The 24184-nt window shown below is 36.6% G+C and overlaps 1 gene segment (V, D, J or C); it reads right to left on the bottom strand.

The window, feature by feature from the left end:
• Positions 1-831: 831 nt before the first annotated feature.
• LOC114649065 (T cell receptor beta constant 2-like) overlaps positions 832-24184 on the bottom strand; it is a 34333-nt gene continuing 10980 nt past the window's right edge. The window contains 6 exon segments of the C gene segment in view: positions 832-1150; positions 1488-1594; positions 2698-2715; positions 3952-4284; positions 9108-9147; positions 15024-15112. Coding sequence covers positions 1127-1150; positions 1488-1594; positions 2698-2715; positions 3952-4284; positions 9108-9147; positions 15024-15112 — 611 coding nt within the window.

The following is a 24184-nucleotide window of genomic DNA, read 5'->3' as shown; positions in this document are numbered from 1 at the left end:
TGCCGTTCTCTATTATATTCTGTAAGTGCCTTGAGCACGGGAAAGGTGCTATATAAATAAAATAATAATAATAATTCTTTGCATTTATATAGCGCTTTTCTCACTACTCAAAGCGCTCAGCAATTGCAGGTTAAGGGCCTTGCTTAAGGGCCCAACAGAGCAGAGTCTCTATTGGCATTTACGGGATTCGAACCGGCAACCTTCCGATTGCCAGTGCAGATCCTTAGCCTCAGAGCCACCACTCCGCCTATTAAATGTATTATTATTATTATTATTATTATTATTATTATTATTATTATTATTATTATTATTATTATTATTATTATTATTATTATTATTATTAATGCTGTTATGAAGATACAGTATATAAATAAATGTTGTTGCTATTTCCATTATAAACTCCAAAAAACTAACAGTGAATCTCATTTCTTCCACATGGGCCATAAATGAAATAACAAATTGCTGGACCTCATAAAACCTTACATTGGAGAGTCAGTTGGGATGAAGGCTTACTGTGATGAAGGATGGGTGATTGGTACTTGGGTATGAGAAGTGGACAAGGCAACCCAGAAGTCAGTTTGCATCTAACATTGTTTACTCTAAAACCCACAGGCATAAAATAGATGATTTGTTTATTTAATTTTGATTAACTAATATTTTATGCTACTTTCTTTGAATATCCCTGCTTTGCTAGTTTTGAGCATAATAATGTAAAGTGCTATTTAAGTATAATATGGATGTCTATATTGTTTTATTTTGGGCAGAAGTCTATATATATATCTGTTTTCAACAGAATAGTAAGACATACAACCAACATATACAAGAAATGTATTTTAAGAAAGTTTAATAAAATTTATTATTATGCAGGATATAACAAAAGTTTTAACCCCAATAACTGAACATTACATCACAATGCTTATTAAACATTTTACTACATTAAAAACAGAAACAACTTTGACTTGGAAAAAAACTTCTGTAAATGACATGCAGGACAGAAAAAGCAAAATCAACTCATAGTGCAGAAAAACAAAATCAATAATTCATACAGAATACAACTTATGTTTTATAGTGAATTTTCAATAAAGAAAAAGAAAAACAATTTCAGGTTTCCTATTTTCCTCATTTATCATCTGGAATCTTTAGAGTGTGGCTGCAAAATAAAACAAAAATGCATTGAGACTCCTTTTGAAAATGATTTTTTAGTCACAAAAGACGTAATTATGTATTTATCACAAAAACATATGCCTGAAACTGTTAGACATGTCTAATAGTCAAAGCAAGACAATGAACATTGTAATAATACTCACAAACTTAAAATAACAAAGCAAAACATAACTGTACGTGCATTTGTATTATTATTTTTAAACAAGACTTTAGTGTGCATTTCCTATTTCACAAACTCTCTGTATAAGTGTAATTGAAACATTATTTATCTTCAACATAAAAACATTTGGTATGTCTCCATCCCTGACAGTAATGTTACTTACCTTCATTTTCCACATAAAAACACTAATTAGCAATCCATAAAGCACACTTTTTCCGAAGAACATAAGATATACAAATTTTGCAGTGTTGTTGTTTTTCTTCACTAATTCTAAGAAAAAAAGAAGAAAATATAAAAGCATATATTTACAGCTACAGTTGTGTGAGAACAACAAAATGAAATTGTAAAGCTGATTTTAAGCAGATAGCTTGGTGGTGTTCTTAATGTCTTAATAAATATATAATACATAGCATTATAAAACTTGCTTAATCCAATTCTGCATCACCAAAGTGCTGGAGCCTATTCTAGTAGCACTGAATGCAGGTCAGGAAACAAATGTGAACAGGGAACCAGTCCATCGCACTCTTACATATACACTCATGTGCACATCAGGCCTATCCGGAATCACAAATTTGAGGATGTGGAAAGAAAACCAGAGTACCCAAAGGGAAACCCAGAAAGGCATACAGAGTACATACAAACTATGCACAGACTACCATTGGTTGCAAGATTCAAACCCAGGCCTCTGGATTCATGTGGCAGCAGCAATATCAAATGAGCCACCATGCTACCCATGCCTCAATAAATCAGAACAATAAATATAACATTAAAAAAAACACCTAAACAGTTACATCTTATCATCGACCCTATTTAGATTTATACAGTTCTGTAAACTGGCGCCACGGTGGAGCAGCGGTAGCACTGCTGGCTCGCAGTAAGGAAACCAGGGCTTGTGCTCTCTGTTCTCCCTGTATGGAGTTTGCATGTTCTTCCCATGTCTGCGTGGGTTTCCTCTGGGTGCTCCAGTTTCCCCCCACAGTCCAAAGACATGCATCCTAAATTGTCCCAATGTGTGCTTGGTGTGTGTGTGTGTGCCCTGCAGTGAGCTGGGATTGGCTCCAGCAGACCCCCGTTACCCTATGTTAGGATGTAGTGGGTTAAAAATGACTGACTGACTGACTGACAGTTCTGTAAACTAATTTTTCTTTACTTGTCATAATAAAGCAGGTGAACTCATCCAAGAAATAAGATTTTTAACAATTGACATGCATAACAATTGTAATTTAGTCTTTCTTATACAAGAGACTAAACAGAAAATCACTGTAAAAAAACAAATATAATATAGGCCTCATATAGAACCAGACCTACATAAGTACAACAAATACAATAAATCCGTAAATGTAATGTACTGAATCCGCTACAGTAATACATACCAGTCTTCTTGACACAATCTGAAAAATAGGAAAAGGGAGAAAGAATTCATTTGTATATTAGACCTGAGTTTTGCAGAGAAAATCCATCCATCCATTTTCCAACCCGCTGAATCCGAACACAGGGTCACGGGAGCCAATCCCAGCCAACACAGGGCACAAGGCAGGAAACAATCCCGGGCAGGGTGCCAACCCACCGCAGGACACACACAAACACCCACACACACCAAGCACACACTAGGGCCAATGTAGAATCGCCAATCCACCTAACCTGCATGTCTTTGGACTGTGGGAGGAAACCGGAGCGCCCGGAGGAAACCCATGCAGACACGGGGAGAACATGCAAACTCCACGCAGGGAGGACCCGGGAAGCGAACCCAGGTCCCCAGGTCTCCCAACTGCGAGGCAGCAGCGCTACCCACTGCGCCACTGTGCCGCCTGCAGAGAAAATGTTGGAAGAAATTTGCAATCACAAACTTAGAAAATGTAATAAAAATATTTGTAATAGATGGATAGATAGCTCCATTACTGAGCTGTGGGGAGTCTGGGGCAGTCCAGACCTCAATTAACTCCAATCATAGGCCAATATTGAATGTGTTTGCAGACTATAAAAAAACAGCTGTATTTAAAATGGAAGCTGGGCCATATGGCACCCTAGAAAAGTGTACACTGGATATTATAATTCTTGTGGCCATACAGAGAGAGAGAGAGGAGCTGTCACCATTAGGGAGCATTATGCCCAATAACTATGCAGGATACATACAATGTGCTATGTATTTCAAGTCTACTGTATGTTAACATTTTATGTGTTACCATGATTGACTCTACTCCCACAAAGATCGTTATTTTGTGTAAATTATAATTTATTTTCTTGTTGAGTTTATTTCAGGTTCCTCATTTTCCTCCAAGTGTCTCCCCTTAAATTAATTAAAACCTATAAATCGTCTCAGAGTTAGTGCCTATGTTCACGCCCTCAGATTAACATTCATCCCATTCTACTTTGCGACTGATGTTGAATAAATGGCGTCCAGCTCCAAGTGACCTGAACTACATTAATAACATTAGGAAAATGCATCATTGCCCTAAACCAAAACACTTCAAATGCCAATGACATGAATATACATCTCTGAAATTGATTTTTTTGTGTATTAAACAGGCTAGTATTTAATTAACAATGAAAGGTAATATAATATGGTCATGTTGCTGTCAGTCTCTTTCATTTATCTTAAAGTTTAAATGTTCATTTGCTGGTTGTACCTTGTGATCCGTGTATAGATCTCCTGTAAGTCTCAGTTCCATTTTCCATGCCAAACGTCACAATGCAGGTAAACTTGTTATCAGGGTTGCACCAGACACTTTTGGGCACTCTTAATCGGCTGCTGACGCTATATAACTTTGTGTGGCCATTCAGCACTGGGGTGTCAGTCTTAATTCTTGTTGGTTCGTTCAGTTCTGGCAAATCCCAGGTAATACTTATGTGGTCAGGATAAAAATCAGTTGCTAGACAAATTAGCGTCACCCGATTCCTTTTGCAAAGTTCATTTTGTGATGGACTGAGGATTTCCAGTGTTGGTTCTGTGACATCTTTTTCTAAAAGAAAATCAGGGAAGACTTTGTTAAAGGGTCCGCACTGGCCTTCAAAGTTTAAACATGTTATCATTCCCATGTATCTGCATCCTCTCCACATCAACATTTGAAGGATTTTCTAATTTATCAACAATGGGGTTTAATTGCATAGTTTGAGAAATTTTTTCACTTAAACATTTATATTTGCTTTCATAACCTGTTTATCCTGGAGTTGGACTCTGCCCTCTTATTGCATGGCAGTCAACTGTAGTGACTTATAATATATCAAACCACTTATAACTCAATAAATAAATATTAAATGTGCAATTTAACAAATGATCAGTAGTTTAAAAAGATCTGTCAATGGTTAGGTGCTAAATATGCAGCACAGAAGCAATATGCATCCCATATATTTTGATGACACTTCAGAATTAGGGCTCCAAAGGCTATCCATAGTCCATCTAAAAGTCACTTAACTTTATAAAGAAAATCCTTATCTATGGTCTTGTTAAATAACAATAACTGAATACTATAAGCACGACAGGTAGTCCTTATTTTAAGTGTAGTTATGTTTGTTTTTAATCCTTATTAAGATTAGAAAAAGGTTTTGTCCAGGTCTTCTTAAATAGCATTGATTGATAGATGTAGTTAGTGTAGGCTGTCTTTATTCTAACATATATCTTACTTATTTGGCTAATACTGTTATGCAGGGTGATTTACAATAGTTGAGATATAATTGATTGGATTTATTTTGCTTATCTAATTGGAGAACTAACAGGTGAAGCAACTAGATCATGTCCACACACTACCAGCAGCAGGATTTGATCCAACAACCTTAAAGTTTGAAGTCCAAAGCCTAAACCACTTCATCACACTAACATTGTCATTGCTGCTTTGTCAGTCTGATTAACTCCAAGCAAAGCAGATGTTATTTTTAAGCAGCAACAATGGTCTGATGGATTCACCTAGGTAGCCCTCTCCTAGTTCCAATTCAGTATAACTTTATAATTAGCATTAGCATGTTTCACATCTTTTCACATTAATTGATAAACCAAAAAAAATGGTGTCTGTTAAAGGATTTTGTCTGCAATGAATGAATTTTGCCTGCAATAACTGAAGTATGAAGTATAAGTATTTGTTTGTATTTGTATGATTCCATTGGCAGTTAGTGTGGCATAATGGTTAAGGGTTTGGACTTCAGACCCTAAGGCTGTGGGTTCACATCCTGCTACTAACACTGTGCCTGTGCTGCAATTGGAAACATCAAAAGAAATGTAACCAATCATTCTTCAAATGTGGTAAGTCACCTTAGATAAAGGCATCAGCCAAATAATGATGTATTATGAAACCACATTCTTAAGCCTATTTAACAGCTTCACAGTTGTAGGGAGCCAGGCCTATCCCAACAGCATTCGGTGCAAGGCAGGAAGCAGCAATGATGGTCCCATACATTCACTCAAGGTCACTTTTGCATTAACAATCAATGAGGAGGGACATGAATGTAGGCATGAAGGGAATGTGAAAACTTTGCATTATTAACTATTATATATAGTTTAGATTGATTTTATTGTATGCATGTACAAAATAAACTGTCTAAAAATTAAAAAAACTGAAAATTATTAACATTAGATAGATAGATAGATAGATAGATAGATAGATAGATAGATAGATAGATAGATAGATAGATAGATAGATAGATAGACGGCCATTTTCATGGCAGTAGCGCAAATTACTGCGACATCACGCGGTCCAGCTTCAATAGCTGCCACTGCTAAGTTATAGACTTACAGTTAAAGACAACTGTTAAAGGCAAATAAATCCTGAATGGCGCCGATATTTGTTTCTAGATTACAAAATGATTTGTAGTGGTTAACCTGTTCTACTTCTTGCCTGGCCCTTACCTGTTCAGATTTTTTTGGAGTTCGCGCGGTGTCTCGTATACACTGTTAAAAAAATAAAAGGTGGCAGACTGTTTCTTCACAACCTGGTTCCCAAAAGGCATCCACATAAAGGTTTAGAAAGGACCTTTATTTATTTCGATCTTTAAAAGACTCCATGCAGTAAATATCCATGATTAAACAGTGACACATTTGTGAAATACCAATGGGTCGTGATTTTTAAAGGATTCTCGCTTCATAAGTCCAGTAAAACAGGTTAAATTAATCTTTTATTAATTTGTTAGAGTTAATCTGTTCTTTATTATTTATTGTGAAGCCTGTTACAGATAATTATAGTTTACGATTGAAGTTATTGTAATGTGTCTGGATTTTTTAAATGTCTTCAGTATTTAATACGAGGGAAGTTCAAAAAATTTCCGCACTTTTTTTAACTGTATTTATTAAGAACTTCAGAAACAAATTACATCACTTTCTTTATAGTCACCTTCGTTTGCAATGCAATATTCCCAGCGTTGTACCAACTTTTTAATGCCCAATTACTACTCCTCCCACCTTCACCGTTTCAAACGAAAATCTAAAAGAGCGGAAACTTTTTGAACGTCCCTCGTAAGTCGCACTCGTGGTCAGCAAATATAACCCCAACTCCTAAAACCGCAGTCTTCCTTGGCACTACACAGATAAAACTGACAGTTAAGTTTCCAGGATAACTATATAACTAGAACATTATAACGCTTCAACGTATTACACATTTAGATATGGATATGGTTCAGGAAATAGAAGTCGACATTTTAGAATATGAGATTCATTTTAAGAATATAATAGCGTTTGATTGAAGTAAGGGAAATGAAGGACACTGTCTTCTGTATCCTCGCACATATGTTTTTGTTAATTATGCTTTAAATAAAAAGCGATTAAAGAATTAGGGTAATTCAGAAAAGTTTCACTTTAAATCAGAATCGCGGAAAGAGAGTCTCCTGATCTCTAGAACCAGCACGTGCTGTCTACATTTATTTTTTAAACTTCACCAGGTTTGTTATTACCGAGAAAAGTGTTTTTCCATTCCTTTAACAGTAATTTCAAATCTGAATTTTATTGTTTATTGCCTTTTATTGGAAAGAAATTGAGAAAATTATTCTAAAAAGGGATGTTACAGCTATGTTCTTAAAATGTGCAATAGAATTATTCATAATAGCGTTATGAAAAGTAATGGTGGTAAATTAAAAATATATAAATTAAAGTAGTTGTTTAAAAATAGATAATTTGTGAATCATACATTTTTCAGTTTCTACAATTAATTTATTGGGTTTTCTAAACATAATGTGATGTGCGCATGCTTTACATTGGAATTTATAGCCAGTCAATCTATCTATCTATCTATCTATCTATCTATCTATCTATCTATCTATCTATCTATCTATCTATCTATCTATCTATCTATCTATCTATCTATCTATCTATCTATCTATCTATCTATCTATCTGTATTTTATTTTTTCACCCAAAATTTGCTTCATCAGATTTTATTCAGATTCTTCCGATTTCAGCCATGTATTTTAAAATTGAAAACAATACACATTCGGCAAATAAAAACATTTTACCGTTGTTCTCGAGAAACACATTAGCTCGGGTGTATATTTATGAAATTAGAAGTTTTACTTCATTAAGTACCGCATATTCGTCAAATTAACCTAGGACAAACACATACAATTAATTTACTTTTTTTCTCTCGTTTATATTTAAATAAGACTTATTACATGCTGTATTGTTACCAGTACACCAGAATATATGTATTATCATACAATAAACCCTAGATGGAATAAATATAAAAATCTCAATACAAATCTCCCGAAGCTTAATATACTTAGAAACTTGAACTTATTAAACAGATCTACAATTTAATTTATTGTTTATACAAATATATTACTTACCCAGAACAGTTAGTCTGGTGCCACTTCCAAAATAAAGTGTGCTGCCAGTAGCACAGCGAACCTTAACTTCAAGAAAACTCTATGTTGCAGAACATCATAAATGTACAATGGTGTAACTTCAACATTTGTTTAATTTTATTTAATTTTCGTGCTCAAATGCGCATATTTTTATTTCTCTTATTAAAAATAAAACTTTGTAAAATGAATAGCTTGACCTGGACAGCGGCCGTACATATCAGGGCACTGTCATACTTAGCCAGTTTAGGGTTATTATCTTTGAGCTGAACATACAGATCGTAGGGAACTAGGGTGAAAGACAACCAGACAAACACCAAGAGAAAAGTCCACATATTGACCGGAGATCTGATCGAAACCAATATTTTACAAAGCTGCAACGCTAACCACTTCGCCACCTTGACGGCCCTTGGCGGCAATAAGCTTCCTTCATCAAAGATGGATTGACAAATGGGAGCCGAACGAACAATCAAGCAATCAAACATGCAAGCAATAAATAAAGAAGAAACTTACCTAGTACAGTTAACTTTGTTCCTTTACCAAAAACCAAGGGTGAAGTACTTGATCACAGCTCTGTAACTCTTTACCAAAACTGAATCTTATCTGCATCCTGTTCTACATTAAGCAGTTTCTTTGTCTGAGAGTTTTCTCATTTAATACACAAATAAACATTTGCTTAATCAGGACAGTCAGTTTTGTCCTTTTTCCAAAGCATATCATTCCGTGTCATAGTATTAGAAGATAAGCAAAAATCTCTAGTGCTGCACGTAGCACATTCGCTTCTGTATACGCCGAGTTTAACCAACGTCAATTAGCAGAGGGAACGCGATTTACTGACAGTTTCATGTATGCAGGGTTGTCAATGATCTGCCTTTGTTAGCTTGAATTAAAGCCTTGCTAAAACTTGAATGAAACTAACCGACGTTATGTCAAATAATACTAACAATCCTAATAAACAATCAGTGTGACCAATATTCGACAAAAATGTCATAATTGAGAAAACTTACCAAGAACGGTCAGCTTAGTGCCTTTTCCAAAGTAAGCAGGCTGGTTAGAGCACAGAGCTAACGAGCCATACTGAAACGTATAGAAGTCTTCGAAGCTGCGTGTGCTCTAAAGCTATAGTAATACTTTTTTTTACCTTTATAAAACAGACATCTTTTGAAATGTGTTGGCATTGTGAGTGTAAATACTTGCAACTACAAGAAAGAAAGAAAGAAAGAAAGAAAGAAAGAAAGAAAGAAAGAAAGAAAGAAAGAAAGAAAGAAAGAAAGAAAGAAAGAAAGAAAGAAAGAAAGAAAGGTTCCTTCTTTTGTCATTCATTTATTTTCTTTCGATGGATAGATGAGGCATTAAACAATAGATAGATAGATAGATAGATAGATAGATAGATAGATAGATAGATAGATAGATAGATAGATAGATAGATAGATAGATAGATAGATAGATAGATTTTTTCCAATGGAAAATTGAGCTTTTACAGAAGATTATGATAGAAATACTGTTCTATATTATAAGAATTATTAAGTCAAAACAGCCCTCCTTTAACACACACACAAGAATTTAACAAAGAAGAAGAAGCGTCTGACTTGATTAGGATAGTACAATTGTACAACGAGCCATTTGGTGTAACAGCTTTGAAGGAACAACCATTTTACTAAGGATATAATCTTTCTATTTGTATTAACAATATCACAGCTATTTATTTATTTTCTATCTGGTCTTAATTTTCTTAATATGGGATCTCTGAAAGATACGTAATTGGTTCCTGTTGTGATGTGAAATTTTACCTTATAACTTGATAAATGTTTTGTATGTCTTTTGTTTGTAATTTGGGCAAAGCAATGTAATTTAGTTTTTAACCCTCCCCCGACCCCCCATTAGGAATGGCTCTGTTTGAATTTTACAACAGTATTTGGGGGATATGTTTTAAACCAGTTTGCCGAGTGTTTCTTTGCTAAAGTCATTTCTACCCACGCAAATAGGCTAAGGTGTACTTTAACATATGGTTTGGGGGCAGGTGTTAAGATGTTCCATTTCCCCCATTGATCTGAAGTATGGCTGTTTGGAACTGGCTTGGTTCATAGGCCTTTAAGTAGTACAACACCCTATTGGCTGTAGGGGTTGGACAGAAAATCTATATATTTACTTGTTTAAGCTCACACTCTCTCTCTTACTAACAAACATCTGAAAGAAGCATCTCCCTTGCTCTCCTGTGATGAAGACCACACAATGAAGAGCACAGCTCAGCAGCCATTTTGAACAGACATGTGGCTGAAAGCTGAGCACCAATGATGCCTTAACTAGAGACATTTAAGTAACTACAAGTCTGTGTGCCACCTGAACTACATATCATCATTTAGTCAGGTTGTATGGTTGCCAATATTCAAATATACTTTGCATTTTGTTATTATTTCTGAGTATTATCAATAATACATTATTTTATGTGTAACTTAACTTCTGCTTGTCTTTTTACTACATCTAATTGCCTGAGGTTATAGATATAGAAGAGAAGGTGGGGATAAGTTATATACAATAATACCTTATAAACAGTGGTAAGTCTGTGAGATTAGGCTTTCTAAGGCTACATATTAATAATACAATAGGGGAAAGTAGAACAATATATATTACTCTACCAAGACAAAACAATTGGCGTAGTCCGGCAGGATTTAGGGGTAACCATGTTTTACACCCTGTTTGCAAATACTGTTGATGTATGTGTGTGTATGTATGTGAATTTTAGGGCATCCAGTGTACAAATGCGGTGGAAGTAAAACATTGTTTGGTTGCTGAATGGAATATAACCAACAAAGTGTAAAGACTTCATGTGTGTCACAAGGACACCTGCATGTTTGTTAGTGCTGGTGGTAGTGAATCCCTAATTAAAGTGCTAGAGAGTGGTGGAACATTGCATGTGTCATTCATACGGCATTTAAGTGGTTAAAGTGCTAGGGAGTGATGGGACATGCATGCATCATTCATACGGCACTTATTTGTTTAGAATCTTGGTGTATGTATGTGTATGTTTGCTTACAGGGGCAAAAGTAGGCCAACCCATAACGAAGGTGGCAAATTGTATTAGATTATAATTGTAGACTCAGAAATGCCTAAATTTATATTAAAGTCAGCCATCTTCCAGTGGAGTGGTAGAAGCAAGCAGGCTAAAGCTAGGAAATGCAAACCTGTAGTTCAGGTAGAGAAAGCAGAAGCTGAGCTGAGCATGCCACAAAATGGAAGGGAGCTGGAAGGATTAAAAGCAGGAAAACATAGATCAGGTATAAAGAAGACAGCTGCTGTTATAAGAGGTTTACTATCTTGTATTATTGGTAATAAGGAAGATCAGTGTGAGAAAGAAAATAGCAAAGTGAATGAAAGTGAAAATGGAATGTTGTGTGAAAGTTTTGAAAGATGTAACAGTTGGTGTGATAATTGTGAAGTGCTAGCATGTAGAACACCCACTGCTGAAGTGGAAAGCACAGAAAGCAGGAGGAACAAGGAGAGAAAACCACCCATGGTAAAAGTTAGGCCAATATTAATGGGATCTTACTGGAACCCTAAAACATGGGTGGGTGACTTACCTGAGACAGATGGGTGCTCAGAAAAAGAGTGTGAATGTGAGTGCGAGGAGATGGAGAGAGATGAAAGGAAGGGAAAACAGAAAGGGTGTTACCTTCCATTATTATTCTCCACTGCACCACAATCTCGAGGTGATTCTGAGGTCTGTCCAGTAGTTAAAGAACATGCTACACCGATAGATATTTCACCACTATTAAGAAAGGTAACCAGTGCTGCATTGAAATTTGATTTAGGACAAAGAAATCAGATAGAAGGCAGAGAAGCTGGTGAGTGTGAATGGCAATTGCTGACTAGAGGGCATGAAATGGATAATGGCATAAGGATACTGAGTAAAGAAAATGTGGAATTTAAACAAGGAACAGTGGAAATAAAACAAATTCGAGTGCTTGTGTGTGAAAGGCCTGAAAGTGCTAATGCAAGAATGGCTGAGTTGGAAAGAAAGCGCACCAGTTTAGGATTTGGTTTGAATGAAAAAGGTCAAGCCAAAGAACAAAGGATGGGGAATGGTGCAGCAGGAAGGTTTCCAAACTCAGACAGCAAGCCAGGAATGCACAGGGGTGTGAGGGTCCTAACAGCTGTGCTGGGGCCAGCAGTAATTAAAAAGCACACACACTTCGGTTCAGTAATTCGAAACCTGACTGACCAGTTGTTTAAAAAGACAGCCTATGAATCTCCCTGTAATAAAATGGAGAAAAGTGAGCTGGTCTTGGGTAAAGAACACAGGTCAGTTTTAGGAGAGATGCTGGATCTGGCACTGGGATTTTGGAGAGGTTATAGCCCACACATTCAAGTAGCAGTTAACATACAATAAAATAAAAAAGGACACACAGGCAATGGAAAAAAAATAGAAGGGTAGCGCAGGATGACAGGAAAGGGAAAATAGTTATGTCTGTTTCCATTTTCTGGCCTTTTGCAATAGTGCTACTTCTATTGTAAAGTTTTATGGACTTTGGGTTGGTGCAGGTAATAAATAGTGAAGGCAATTAGCAGTGTAAAATCCATGCAGGAGACTGGGTTACCATTAGCACATTGGAGCAGAATGGCAGTGTTGCCAAGCTGTTCCAATGAATGCCTGGAAGCAAAGTTTGAGTTTTGGCACCAGGTTTAACAACCAAAAGATGAGATGGACAGAAACTGCTTTGTCACCTTCCATTTTGCAGACCTGCCTACATAGCGGAATGAAAGAAAAACAGGAAAAGACAACAACCAAAGATTAAAGACAAAGACAAAGATGTGTAGAAGAACAACAGACAGCAAGGAAAAGACACTTACTGGGGTTTAAGTGAGTAACAAGTCCACGAGTCATGCAATAAGAAGGCTAGTCAGAATAGGTATAGTTTAAAAGGAAAGGTTTGTTTATTACTGCAGCAAATTTATATTCCAAGGGGTGAAAACTGAACAAACCATTTAGGAATACCAAAATAAGGGGATTAATTTTGGGTTCATAAAGTATGCATTCTGGGTATTAATTAATTAAGTAGGATAATTAATATAATTAATACTATTATTAAGGAAAATGTATACTAAGAAAATTGGTGAACTTTTCAGGAAAGCAGGTGCAGCTGGTACATTTGCAAGTCATATGGGCTTCGATGTTTAGGTATAGTCTAATTGGGAAAATACGGAAGCCCTGCTGAGGTTGTCAGCTATGGTGCAAGCAGAGGACCAGTGGGCCAATTCTGAACTGAGGTGTTTAGCACAACGAGTATGCATATGGTGAGCAAACAACTCTAGGGGTGGCCTACAGGGGGAATTATGAGTTGCATAGCTGTGATTTCTCATGGTGGTGATGCCAGCCTATACTGATAAAGGCTGATGGCAGTCAAGAGTTGCACCATGGGTAGGAAAACACAAGAGGCAACTAAATCAACCCCAAATGTGTGAAGAGGGGCCACAAAGGTTGGTTTGTGAACAGTTTATGCATTGGCACATGTGCTCTCACTTGGGCAGTAGTGGTTGTACTGGCACCTGTGGTATGTTACCTTTCAAATGTTGATGTTAATTGTACAGCTGCATATGCTTAAATGAATAGTTTGGGACAAGGGTCTAATTAGCAGTTAGACATAAAACCAGTGAAAAAAAAAGGTCAGTTTTAGGAATTCACAATAGACTTAAATTGCAGTACGGTTAGTTTAGTGGAAGGTGTGGACTTGTCTCATTTTGAACCACCAGATCTGATGACATATGAAGACTGCAGAAAGCTAAATAAACAGTTGAAGCAAGCCGGAGCAGATACAAGTCATTAGAAGCACATCCACGTTCTTCAGATTGCCTTTGAAATAAAGAAGATATGTAATAGACAAATGGTCACGGACAACTTTCAACACTGGGAGAGCAAATACTGCAAAGTTATGCAACAGACTCTTTAAACAATTAAGACTGTTTATAAACACATTGTACAAAACATTCATCGGGGTGGAGTGTTGTGATGTGAGATTTTACATATAACTTGATAAAATGTTTTGTATGTCTTTATTTCCCAGGAAACAGACCCAGGAATGGGTCTGTTTGAATTTTACAACAGGATTTGGGGGATGTGTTTTAAACCAGTTTGCCGAGTGTTTCTTTGCTAAAGTCATTTCTAACCCCGCAAATGGGCTAAAGTGTACTTTAACATATGGTTTGGGGGCAGGTGTTAAGATGTTCTAATTCCCCCACTGGTCTGAAGTATGGCTGTTTGGAACTGGCTTGGTTCAGAAGCCTTTAAGTACTACGATGCCCTATTGGCTGTAGGGGTTGGACAGAAAATCTATATATTTACTTGTTTAAGCTCACACTCTCTCCCTTACTAACCAACATCTGAAAGAAGCATCTCTCTTGCTATCCTGTGATGAAGACCACACAATGAAGAGCACAGCTCAGCAGCCATTTTGAACAGACATGTGGCTGAAAGCTGAGCACCAATGATGCCTTAACTAGAGACATTTAAGTAACTACAAGTCTGTGTGCCACCTGAACTACACATCACCATTTAATCAGGTTGTATGGTTGCCAATATTCAAATATACTTTGCATTTTGTTATTATTTCTGAATATTATCAAGAATACATTATTTTATGTGTACCTTAACTTCTGCTTGTCTTTTTACTACATCTAATTGCCTGAGGTTATAGATATAGAAGGGAAGGTGGGGATAAGTTATATACAATAATACCTTATAAACAGTGGTAAGTCTGTGAGATTAGGCTTTCTAAGGCTACATATTAATAATACAATAGGGGAAAGTAGAGCAATACATATATTACTCTACCAAGACAAAACAGTTCCTTTTGAGGCTCCATTCATATTCTTTGAGCTACATAACAGTCACTGTGACGTTTTTGTACAGGCAGTCTATGGAAATATACCACGGTGTCCCCCCATCCCCACAGTACTAGAGTGTCATACAAAAACGAAACACAACTAGCAGATCTCTTCCTGCATGCTTCATTCAACACTGGAGTATTTCATCTATTTTTTTATACGTTAGGTTATTCTCAATGTAAAATACAGGTATAGCAATATACAGTTTACCCTCCCCAAAGACCCAACCTGACCACAGCATCCATGCACCAATCACAAAAAAGGATTTTCTTCATTCCTGATTACAATGAAGATCATCATAATACTTTTAATTTTCCTTATTAAGAAAAAAAAATCTTTCTTGTGTTTATTTGATATGGTAACCTACACAAAGCGTTTCTTTCAATACTGAGAATAAACTTGTAGATGCAAAAGTAAAACAATATTTGTATAAGGTAACAAAGTTTAAAGTACGTGAGGTGTGATTTTTTCAAGTTTATTTGTTCGATTACTTCCTCTTGTTCTTGCTTCATGCCAGGATTTAACAGATTCTAAAATGCAGAAGTAAAAAAGTGAGGAAGAGCTTTACGTCCACTGTCAAATAGTAGGCAATTTAAGGAAATCGAGAAAACCCAGTCAGACGTGGGGAGAAGATTGAAACTCCAACGCACGTGTTGATTGAGTTTAAATCCATGAACTGGCTCTGTGAAGCAGCGGCGCAAACCACGGTTCCGCCCACAAGCAACTACATAAGACATCCGCCCTACAGCTTTGTATCACTTAAAGACGGAAACGCCCTCTTAGATTTCAGCTCTGAAAAAAACAAGCAACGGAAGAACGAGAACCGTCAAAAGCTTTCAGATTTGAAGTATCCACGTTAAAAACTGTCATTCTTCCACTATTGTCTTATGTTTGAAGGATGTTTGAAAATTCGATATTTCATAAATGTGATTTTCAAATGTAAATAATTAAATTATAGAAATGAGGGTACTGCACTTTCAACGTCTTGAAGCAGACGCATGTTTTAGGAATCAATACCTTCCAACAGAGAACTAGAAGCTATGATGTGGTTTAACTTTGTGCTTTATTTATGGAATAAAACTAACCCAGGCATAAGAATAGCCACATCTTATAAAGTCTGCGGATTTAAAAGACGCATGATTTTCTTTTTCCTGGAAATTCTTGTGACCGCATACTCTTTGAGGAATGCTTAATTAAATAAAGATTAGTATCATAATAATTATTTACGAAATCAGATAACGCCATTGTTTAGTAGAAATATCTTAGTATAATAAAAGCGTTATTTTAATATATATGGTAAACATTACACTGTACCTTGAACCACTTAATATTTAGGACAAAGAAGGAACATATAGTGATTCAGTACTGCAGGCACAGAAGTAAACTCCGGCGTCTGTTGTCTGAATACCTTGTATACTTAAAGAACAATTTTGAGAGGACTTTCTTAGTACATTGAATGTTTTTGGTACGTCTCCAACCTTCCCAATTTGACGGTTGTGAATAAAACCAATCGCATCTCCTTTATGGATTGCTGCCGGTACCAATGCATGTAACTATACCCAGCGTCCTGGCTACATTCCACTGTCACCGACTGTCCCACTCGAAGAAACGTGAACTTTGGAGTTTGAGAAATTTTGACTGCCGACAGACAAGCGATATCTGTTTGGGAAAAAACGACGAATCAGTCAATAGGGAAATAAAAATAAATTAGCGGTAAGCAGTAATCACAATAATAAACCATAATTAATAAGTCGCACAATCTTTGGCTTAGAGGTATAACATCAGAGCCATCAGGAATAAGACTACAATATTTTCCAAAATTTGGCAATTGAACAGCTCAGAAATATAGAAATAAAAATATTTACCTCTTTGATATTAACAATTAATTAATAATAAAAAAAAAACTTACGACACAAGCATAAAACTACGAAATCTAACGTTTTAAACATCCTCTGTATTCACTCTGTGGCAGGCGGACTCCTCTTGGCTTACAGGCTCTAAATGGTGTTTATTAGTGTTCACATATTTAACAGGAAATCAATGAGACATATTGACAGTTTAAGGGGTCTGTCAATTAACAGGTCAACTGAGTGATAACACTGCTCATATGAGCATTACAATCAAGGCTTTCCATTACTGCGATAAACTTTCGCTAATACCTATATACGCTATCCACTCAGTGCTCAGCAGTGGCAAAAATCAGAACTAATGAACTTTTAAAGAGTTAATATTTTAAATTTCAGTACTTTACAAATGATGTGATCATTTTAACTCTTCAAATAAGAATCTTAATGTGTAACTTTTTAGAAGTGCTTACGTTTGGGAAACCTTATGTTTAAAACTGAACAAGACTGTATTCAACAAAGTACAAAACATCCTGAAACAGGTACTTCGAATTGGTTAAATTTCATCAAACCAATATAACCGAAATACAATAATTAATACTACTGTTAATATATGATTCTACACGCTGCTTTATCCCTCATTTAATATTTATTTGTCTATTTCTTTATTTCATTGCTTTTTTTTTGTTTTTTGGTGATCAATTTTTTATTGGATTTCAAAATTATTTTGATATTCATTACATTTTTTAGACGATAGAGGGCGCGATTGCATAGGGCACAAATGAACAGTCACGGAGCTACCCTTTTACAAATTAAGGTGCCAAAGCGGTTCTTCAACGGTTCCAGAAAGATCCCTTATTTATTTAACTTCGTAATTGTTTCCATGAAGATAAAGATTTATGAAATACCCAATTCCTGAGTTTAAAAAGACTCAAAGGATGACGTTTACATTTACATTTGTTTGCTTGGCAGACACTTTTATTTGAAACGACTTACAAACGAGGTAAACATAATCGAGTAACATTAGACTAGTGCCTGTTTGTTCAGCAAGTGTAGTAGGACAGGTAACAGAAGGTTGATTGCCACAATTCAAAAGATGTAATTACTAGTAAATTCACAATCATAGATTAACAATCAATAAAGCAATTAAACTTAATGTAACAACAAATCAACCAATACCATAAAAGATCACAAAGTGTTTTTTTTTTTTACTCAATCAGTTACAGATATTCACAGAACAGATGGATTTACAATTGCTTCTTAAACACATTGAGGGAGTCAAAAGTTTGGATAGAGGTTGGTAGTATGTTCAACCAACTAGGAACTACACAGGAAAAGAGTCTGGATTGAGACTTGATACCACGGAGAGGCAGCATCCAGAGACGATCTTTCCTGGCTGACCTGAGTTGGAGAGAAGGAGCAGAGCACCTCACTAGCTGCTGACCCATTAACTACTGGCAAGCATCAGGAATTTGAACTTGATGCATGCTACTACAGGGAGCCAATGTTGCAACCTTAGGAGAGTGACATGTGCCCATCTCAGTTTGTTAAATACAAGATGGGCCGCTGCATTCTGGACCATCTGCAGCAGCTTGATAGCTCATGTGGGTAATAATAATTCTTTACATTTATATAGCACTTTTCTTACTACTCAAAGCACTCTCCACGCAGGGAGGACCTGGGAAGTGAACCCACAATCTCCTTACTACAAAGCAGCAGCAGTACCACTGCGCCACCTGTTAGGATACTCCTGCCAGAAGTGATTTGCAGTAGTCCAGATATGACAAGACCAAAGCCTGGACTAGAGGTTGTGCTGCATATTCTGTCAGATAAGGTGATGATGTTAAGGATGTTGTACAGCAAAAACCTGCATGAATGAGAAACAGTAGAAATGTGGTCAGAAAAATATAGCTGCTCAACAATCACCATCCTAAGGTTGCATATTGACTTGGCAGGTGTAAGCGACAATGAGCCATGCTGTACAGAGATGGGAAGTTGAATAGAATGGGTGGCTGGGATCACAAGAAGCTTATTTTTACCAAGTTGAAATGTAGATGGTAATCCCTCATCAAGGTTGAGATATCTGTATGACATTCAGAGACTTTAGCTGATACCGTGTTGCCCTCAGGAGTAAATGACAGGTACAGCTGTATATCATCAGCATAGTACTGATAAGAGAACCATGTGATTGGATGATGGAGCCCACTAAGATGGTGTGCAGAGAGAAAAGTAGAGGACCAAACACCGAACCTTGGTGTACCCCTATGAATTTCTGATTAGCTGTTAAAAATTCTCCTCCCCAAGACACGCTGTAGGATCTTCCTGAGATGTACGACTCAAACCATCCGTGAGCAAGTCCCATTGATGTCAAGATCCGAGAGAGTGGCTAGATGGGTGGTGTGGTTGACCATGTCAAAGGCAGAGGAGTAATCTAGCCAGATCAGGACTGATGATATGTTGCTAGCTCTAGCAAATCATTGCTTGGCAACCACATTCAGCAGTGTCAAGTGGTTCCTCTTGAAGCCGGACTGGTTGGTACCAAGAAATCCATTCTGTACAAGGAAGGAAAAGTCCTGGTTAGAAATGACACATTCAATGCTTTAGAAAGAATAGAATTGAGAGAGACAAGCCTGCAATTTTTAACTTGGGGTGGAATGAGTGTTGTTTTTTTGAAAAGTGGGGTTATCAGAGTGTGTTTGAAGATGGTAGGGAATGTGCCTAAGCTGAGTGAGGTGTTAATGATGTGTGCAGTTGCAAAAATGAGTGAGGGGGTGATGGTTTGGAAGAGATTCGAGGGGATAGAGTCAAGTGAACAGGTAGTGGAGTGTTTGGAGAGGAGGGCAGAAGCATCAGTGGCAGAAAGAGGAAAGAATGTGGAGAATGCTGGGTGATGTTCTGAAGGAGGCAAAATGGGTGGAAGTGAGGGTGAAAACTGACTACTGATAGCAGCCAACCTATCCTGAAAAAGGTGGCAAAGTCATCAGCAGACAAGGAGGTGGAGAAGGGTTAAGAAGAGAGGTGAAAGTGAAAAATTAATGGTAATTAAATGCTATGAAAACAAAAGAGTTAGTGGTGAACTTAAAGCAAAACAAAATATCACTTTAACTTTTATACAGTATATCAACCACCAAGATGAGGTAGTGGAGAATTTCAACTTTCTGTGCACCACTATTTGTAGTTAGGGAGCGTGAGAGACTGATGTATCTGTTAAGGGAAGAAAGCTCACCAGAGGCTATTCTATCTGAAACAGATAAATTAGCTTTGATTATTATTAGACATTGTGAACAGTAGGAGAGCACCACCAAGCCCCCAAACCCCAGAAACACAAGATCCAACAGAACTCTGGGTTCAAATAAAGGATTTTTAAATCCACACAGAAATATCAATTACTATAATCAATATACAGACTTAAATGTGCTCTCTCTCTCTCTCTCTCTCTCTCTCTCTCTCTCTCTCTCTCTCTCTCTCTCTCTCTCTCTCTCTGTTTCTCTCCTCCTAGCCTCCAATAAGTTTTGCCTTCTGTCTCCCAACTCTGACCAATGTATGGTGGTGGACACCTTTTAAACTGAACCTGGTAGTACTTCCGGTGGTTAATTGTGGCTGAAAGCACTTCTGGGTCATACAGAAACAAGACAGATTCTCCCTGGCAGAACCATCTATCACCCATGGACTCAAACAGGGCTGCACTTCCAGACTCCAAATCCCATGCAGCCTTGTGGGTGTTCAAATTGGGACTATTGTTGAGGAACACTGCCACCTATTAATTTGGGGGATGAACTGCTCCCAGCTTACAGCCCTCATCAGTCCAGTCTTCCTACCCGCATCCCAGCCAGGATGACAACTATAAGGCATCCCAGCTGGGTAATCAGACAATTCTTCCATTATGCTTTCCCTCCCAGGCAATAAATCATCCTCCATCCTGGCCAGAATGCCCATCCTTCCTCCTGAACACTTACAACATAAACACTGTTTATCACAGCTCCTTTATGGAAATATATTTGATTTTTTTCATCACAGACTGGCATGGCAGAGTTTCTGTCCAAGAAGCATGGAACAAGTAATGAAGATGGTGTGAACATATTCTAAAATAATCAGTGCTTACCTGTGATATGGGTCCTGTATGAGGTCCCAGAGTGCAAACGTTTCTGGAAGCTCTAGATTCCATTCCAGACTGACATATGCTTATGTTTCAATATATAATCACTTGCATATATGGACTGCATTGCCAGTATTATACTGAAGCTGAAGGCTGTGGTTAAGCTCATAGTATATAAGCCTAAATACTGCTGAACCTTTATTCTGGAAAATTAAAAGAAGAGTGCACCTGTCAAAAATGCTAGCAACACAGTCTGTCCTCATGTATGTTTAAAGTTCCCATCCATGGTTTGTGGCAGCCTGGACTAATATTATTTCATGTCTGATTGTGGTAATTGGATCTGTGTAGGCGGTTCTTCATTACCATCATTCATCTGGGCAGCTGGTGGCAGCAGCACTATCTAAGCTGCTGCAGTTAGTTCTAACTGTCTCTTGGTTAGTCTTAGATAATATGGTTTTGTTGTTAACATTAGTTTATTTCTGAAAAAAAAAAAAAAAAAAAACAACAAAATAGCTGAGACTCTTTACAGTAACTCTACCACTATTTTTTCCTTTCTTTTTTGGTCTCTGATTGAAAGCATCACTATTCCAAAGCTATTGATTCAATATATTAGTTGATAATACTGAAAACCATTTACTGTATGTATGAACTTGTCAAAGCACGTCTACTTAAATTACATAACCATAAGTCTTCAGTGTCATTAGTACTTTAAAAAATTTCTTCATGCCCCTGGCATATCCAGTTAATGACTGGATAAACATCCACAACACCAATATGCCAATATGTTTTCTGTTTATATCTCTTATGCTTGGAGTTCATTGTTAATTTTTATTTTAAATTATTATAGTGCAGCACAATTTACTTGCAAGATGTGTGCACATTTCTCCTAGCATTACAAGGCATAATACCAAATCGTTTGAGCTTGTGAAAGATGGAAAAAGTAAACTATATTATCAAAACCTAAGAAAGTATACAGGTTTACATTGTTTGGAGAACCAGATGTTCTATATAGCCTGTATGTATCAAGTGCTATAAATAATAATAATCATTCTACTACAAGTGTACAATTTATGTAGACAAATCGAATAAATATGTCCTTGCCACTGGAGACACAATGTGAAACATCCAAAGAAACGCTATCTGTCCATGGGCCTTCAGCCCATAGATAACTTTCTGAGCACCAGAAGACCCCAGGCCTATCAGCACATTCATTGCACTCTAAACACAGACCTACAGTATGAACTGATCAGGCCTTCTACTTCAAATATAAAATACGTCATTGAATATAAGCCAACTAATGAATAATAGCACAATTCAATATAGCCAATCCCCTTGCCCCATCTAGCAGCTTAGTCTGCTCCCAAATAAGGCCTTTAAAAGTTTGAGTCTCTCAGATACTGGACACACTTACTCGATCCATAATCCATCCAAATCAAGCTGCCTTCGTTCTCATAAGTGATCACAAAACCCATAGTTTCTAGTTTGCTTGAAATGAGACTGTCCTTGCTAAATGACTGGTTATGGTGCTGCCTCTGCTGATGCTCACAAGCTGCACTCTATAAACACCCAAAGCAGCAGGTGGCAGTGAAGTGTTCCTGAGCCATTCAGTAGCACTGCAAACAAGAAACATTTGGAAATCAAGGAAAAGAAATACTGTATAATAATCCATCCGTCCATCTTCTAATCCTACTTTATCCTAAAAAGGTCTTTTAAAGAATACAAGTAAACTGCATTTCACTTCTTTTTCTTGTTTTTCGGTATTAGAATCAAGCAAAATTATCTGCCAATATAGTGAGAAAGTTTAACTTGTTAACTTGTTAAATTTTCTAAAAATGAGATTATATATCTTACACATACAAATCTACTCAAGTCAGTTATTCTTAAAATAAAAAAACAAGATCTATTATTTCTTTTCAAGATTTTCTGGCTTGTTAAGATTTCATTTTTTGCAGTGTAGCATCAAGTCTTTGTATTTATCTGAGGAAGACCACATTTACCAAACAAATACTCCTCCGTGAGTGATGTTTGAGAAATTCACCCTCATAAATGGATTGTGTAACATTTTTCTAAAAACTCATACAAAGGAAAACTGATACTTCTAAAATGGTGTCACCATTGCATAAGGTCAATATCAGTGAATCATATAATCAAGTTTTTGCAGTGTCATGAATAAGAAATTACCTTGGATTGTTTTCTGCACTATTCTATATATTTTACAAAGAATTTCACTAGATTGTCAATCAAAATGTATTGTTAAATGAAAGAGAATATGAATGTGGTTTAATTTAGTTTAAATGTTAAAGAAGCAAAACTCAAAGTCCTGTGTGGACCAATGGACTCAATGACTGCTAATGCCACAATAACTAGCAGATACACTGTCTAGATTTTTCCCATAGCTATTTATTCATCATTCCAAAATAAGAAATTCATTCATTTTTAACAGATTTAATTTAGACTTGCCTGTTTGTTTGGGATAATTAGGGTTCAGCTTATAGCATAAGTTTAGGGACATAGGGGTTCATATTCTTCTAAAAAATAATTTACTGCAGAAATGATTGTAGGGTTCTTACAATTATTGCACAGATCCTAATTAAGACAAGACTTTCCAAACCATAACTCATTATTTTTTGAGGACTCTCCAATTGACAATAGGTAAGTATACACCTGAGACAAATACAAGACACCAAATGTAAACATATGCATTCAACATGCAAGGCAGTGCAGGGAATACTGAAAAAATACTAAATTAGGCAAGTATGTGAGAATATAATAAGTCATTGGGGAGGGGGTGCCAAGTCTGAACAAGCTGAATTAACCATTTATGACTATGATGGTCTGTGGAAAGAAACTGTTCTTATATCTGCTTGCTTTGGCATAATTTAGTCTATAATGCCTGACAAATATGAGAACTTCAAAGATGCTGTGGCCTGGATGTGTACATGTCCTATAAGGTGGGAAAACTGATGTCAGTGATCTTTTAGTCAAACCTAACTATTTGTTGTAGCCTGTTTTGACCTGTTTAGTTGTTGATACAAACCACACTGTAATGGATAAGCAAAGAACAGACTCAATGATTGCTGTGTACATCCCAATCAGCAGCTCTGTGGTAGATTGAAATCCCTCAGCTGTTGTATGAATTGCTCCAAATACTGTTGCTTTCTTATGATGGAATATATGTTGGTCTTCCATGTGAAGTCCTGAGTGATTATTGTTCCCAGAAACATGAAGATTCCCACAACTAACATATTATTGATAAGTCTAGAGA

This window comes from Erpetoichthys calabaricus, chromosome 3, assembly GCF_900747795.2.
Source record: "Erpetoichthys calabaricus chromosome 3, fErpCal1.3, whole genome shotgun sequence".
In the NCBI taxonomy this organism is placed as follows: Eukaryota; Metazoa; Chordata; class Cladistia; order Polypteriformes; family Polypteridae; genus Erpetoichthys; species Erpetoichthys calabaricus.
The sequence above is the reverse complement of the archived record's forward strand: the minus strand, read 5'-3'. Positions and strand labels throughout refer to the sequence as shown.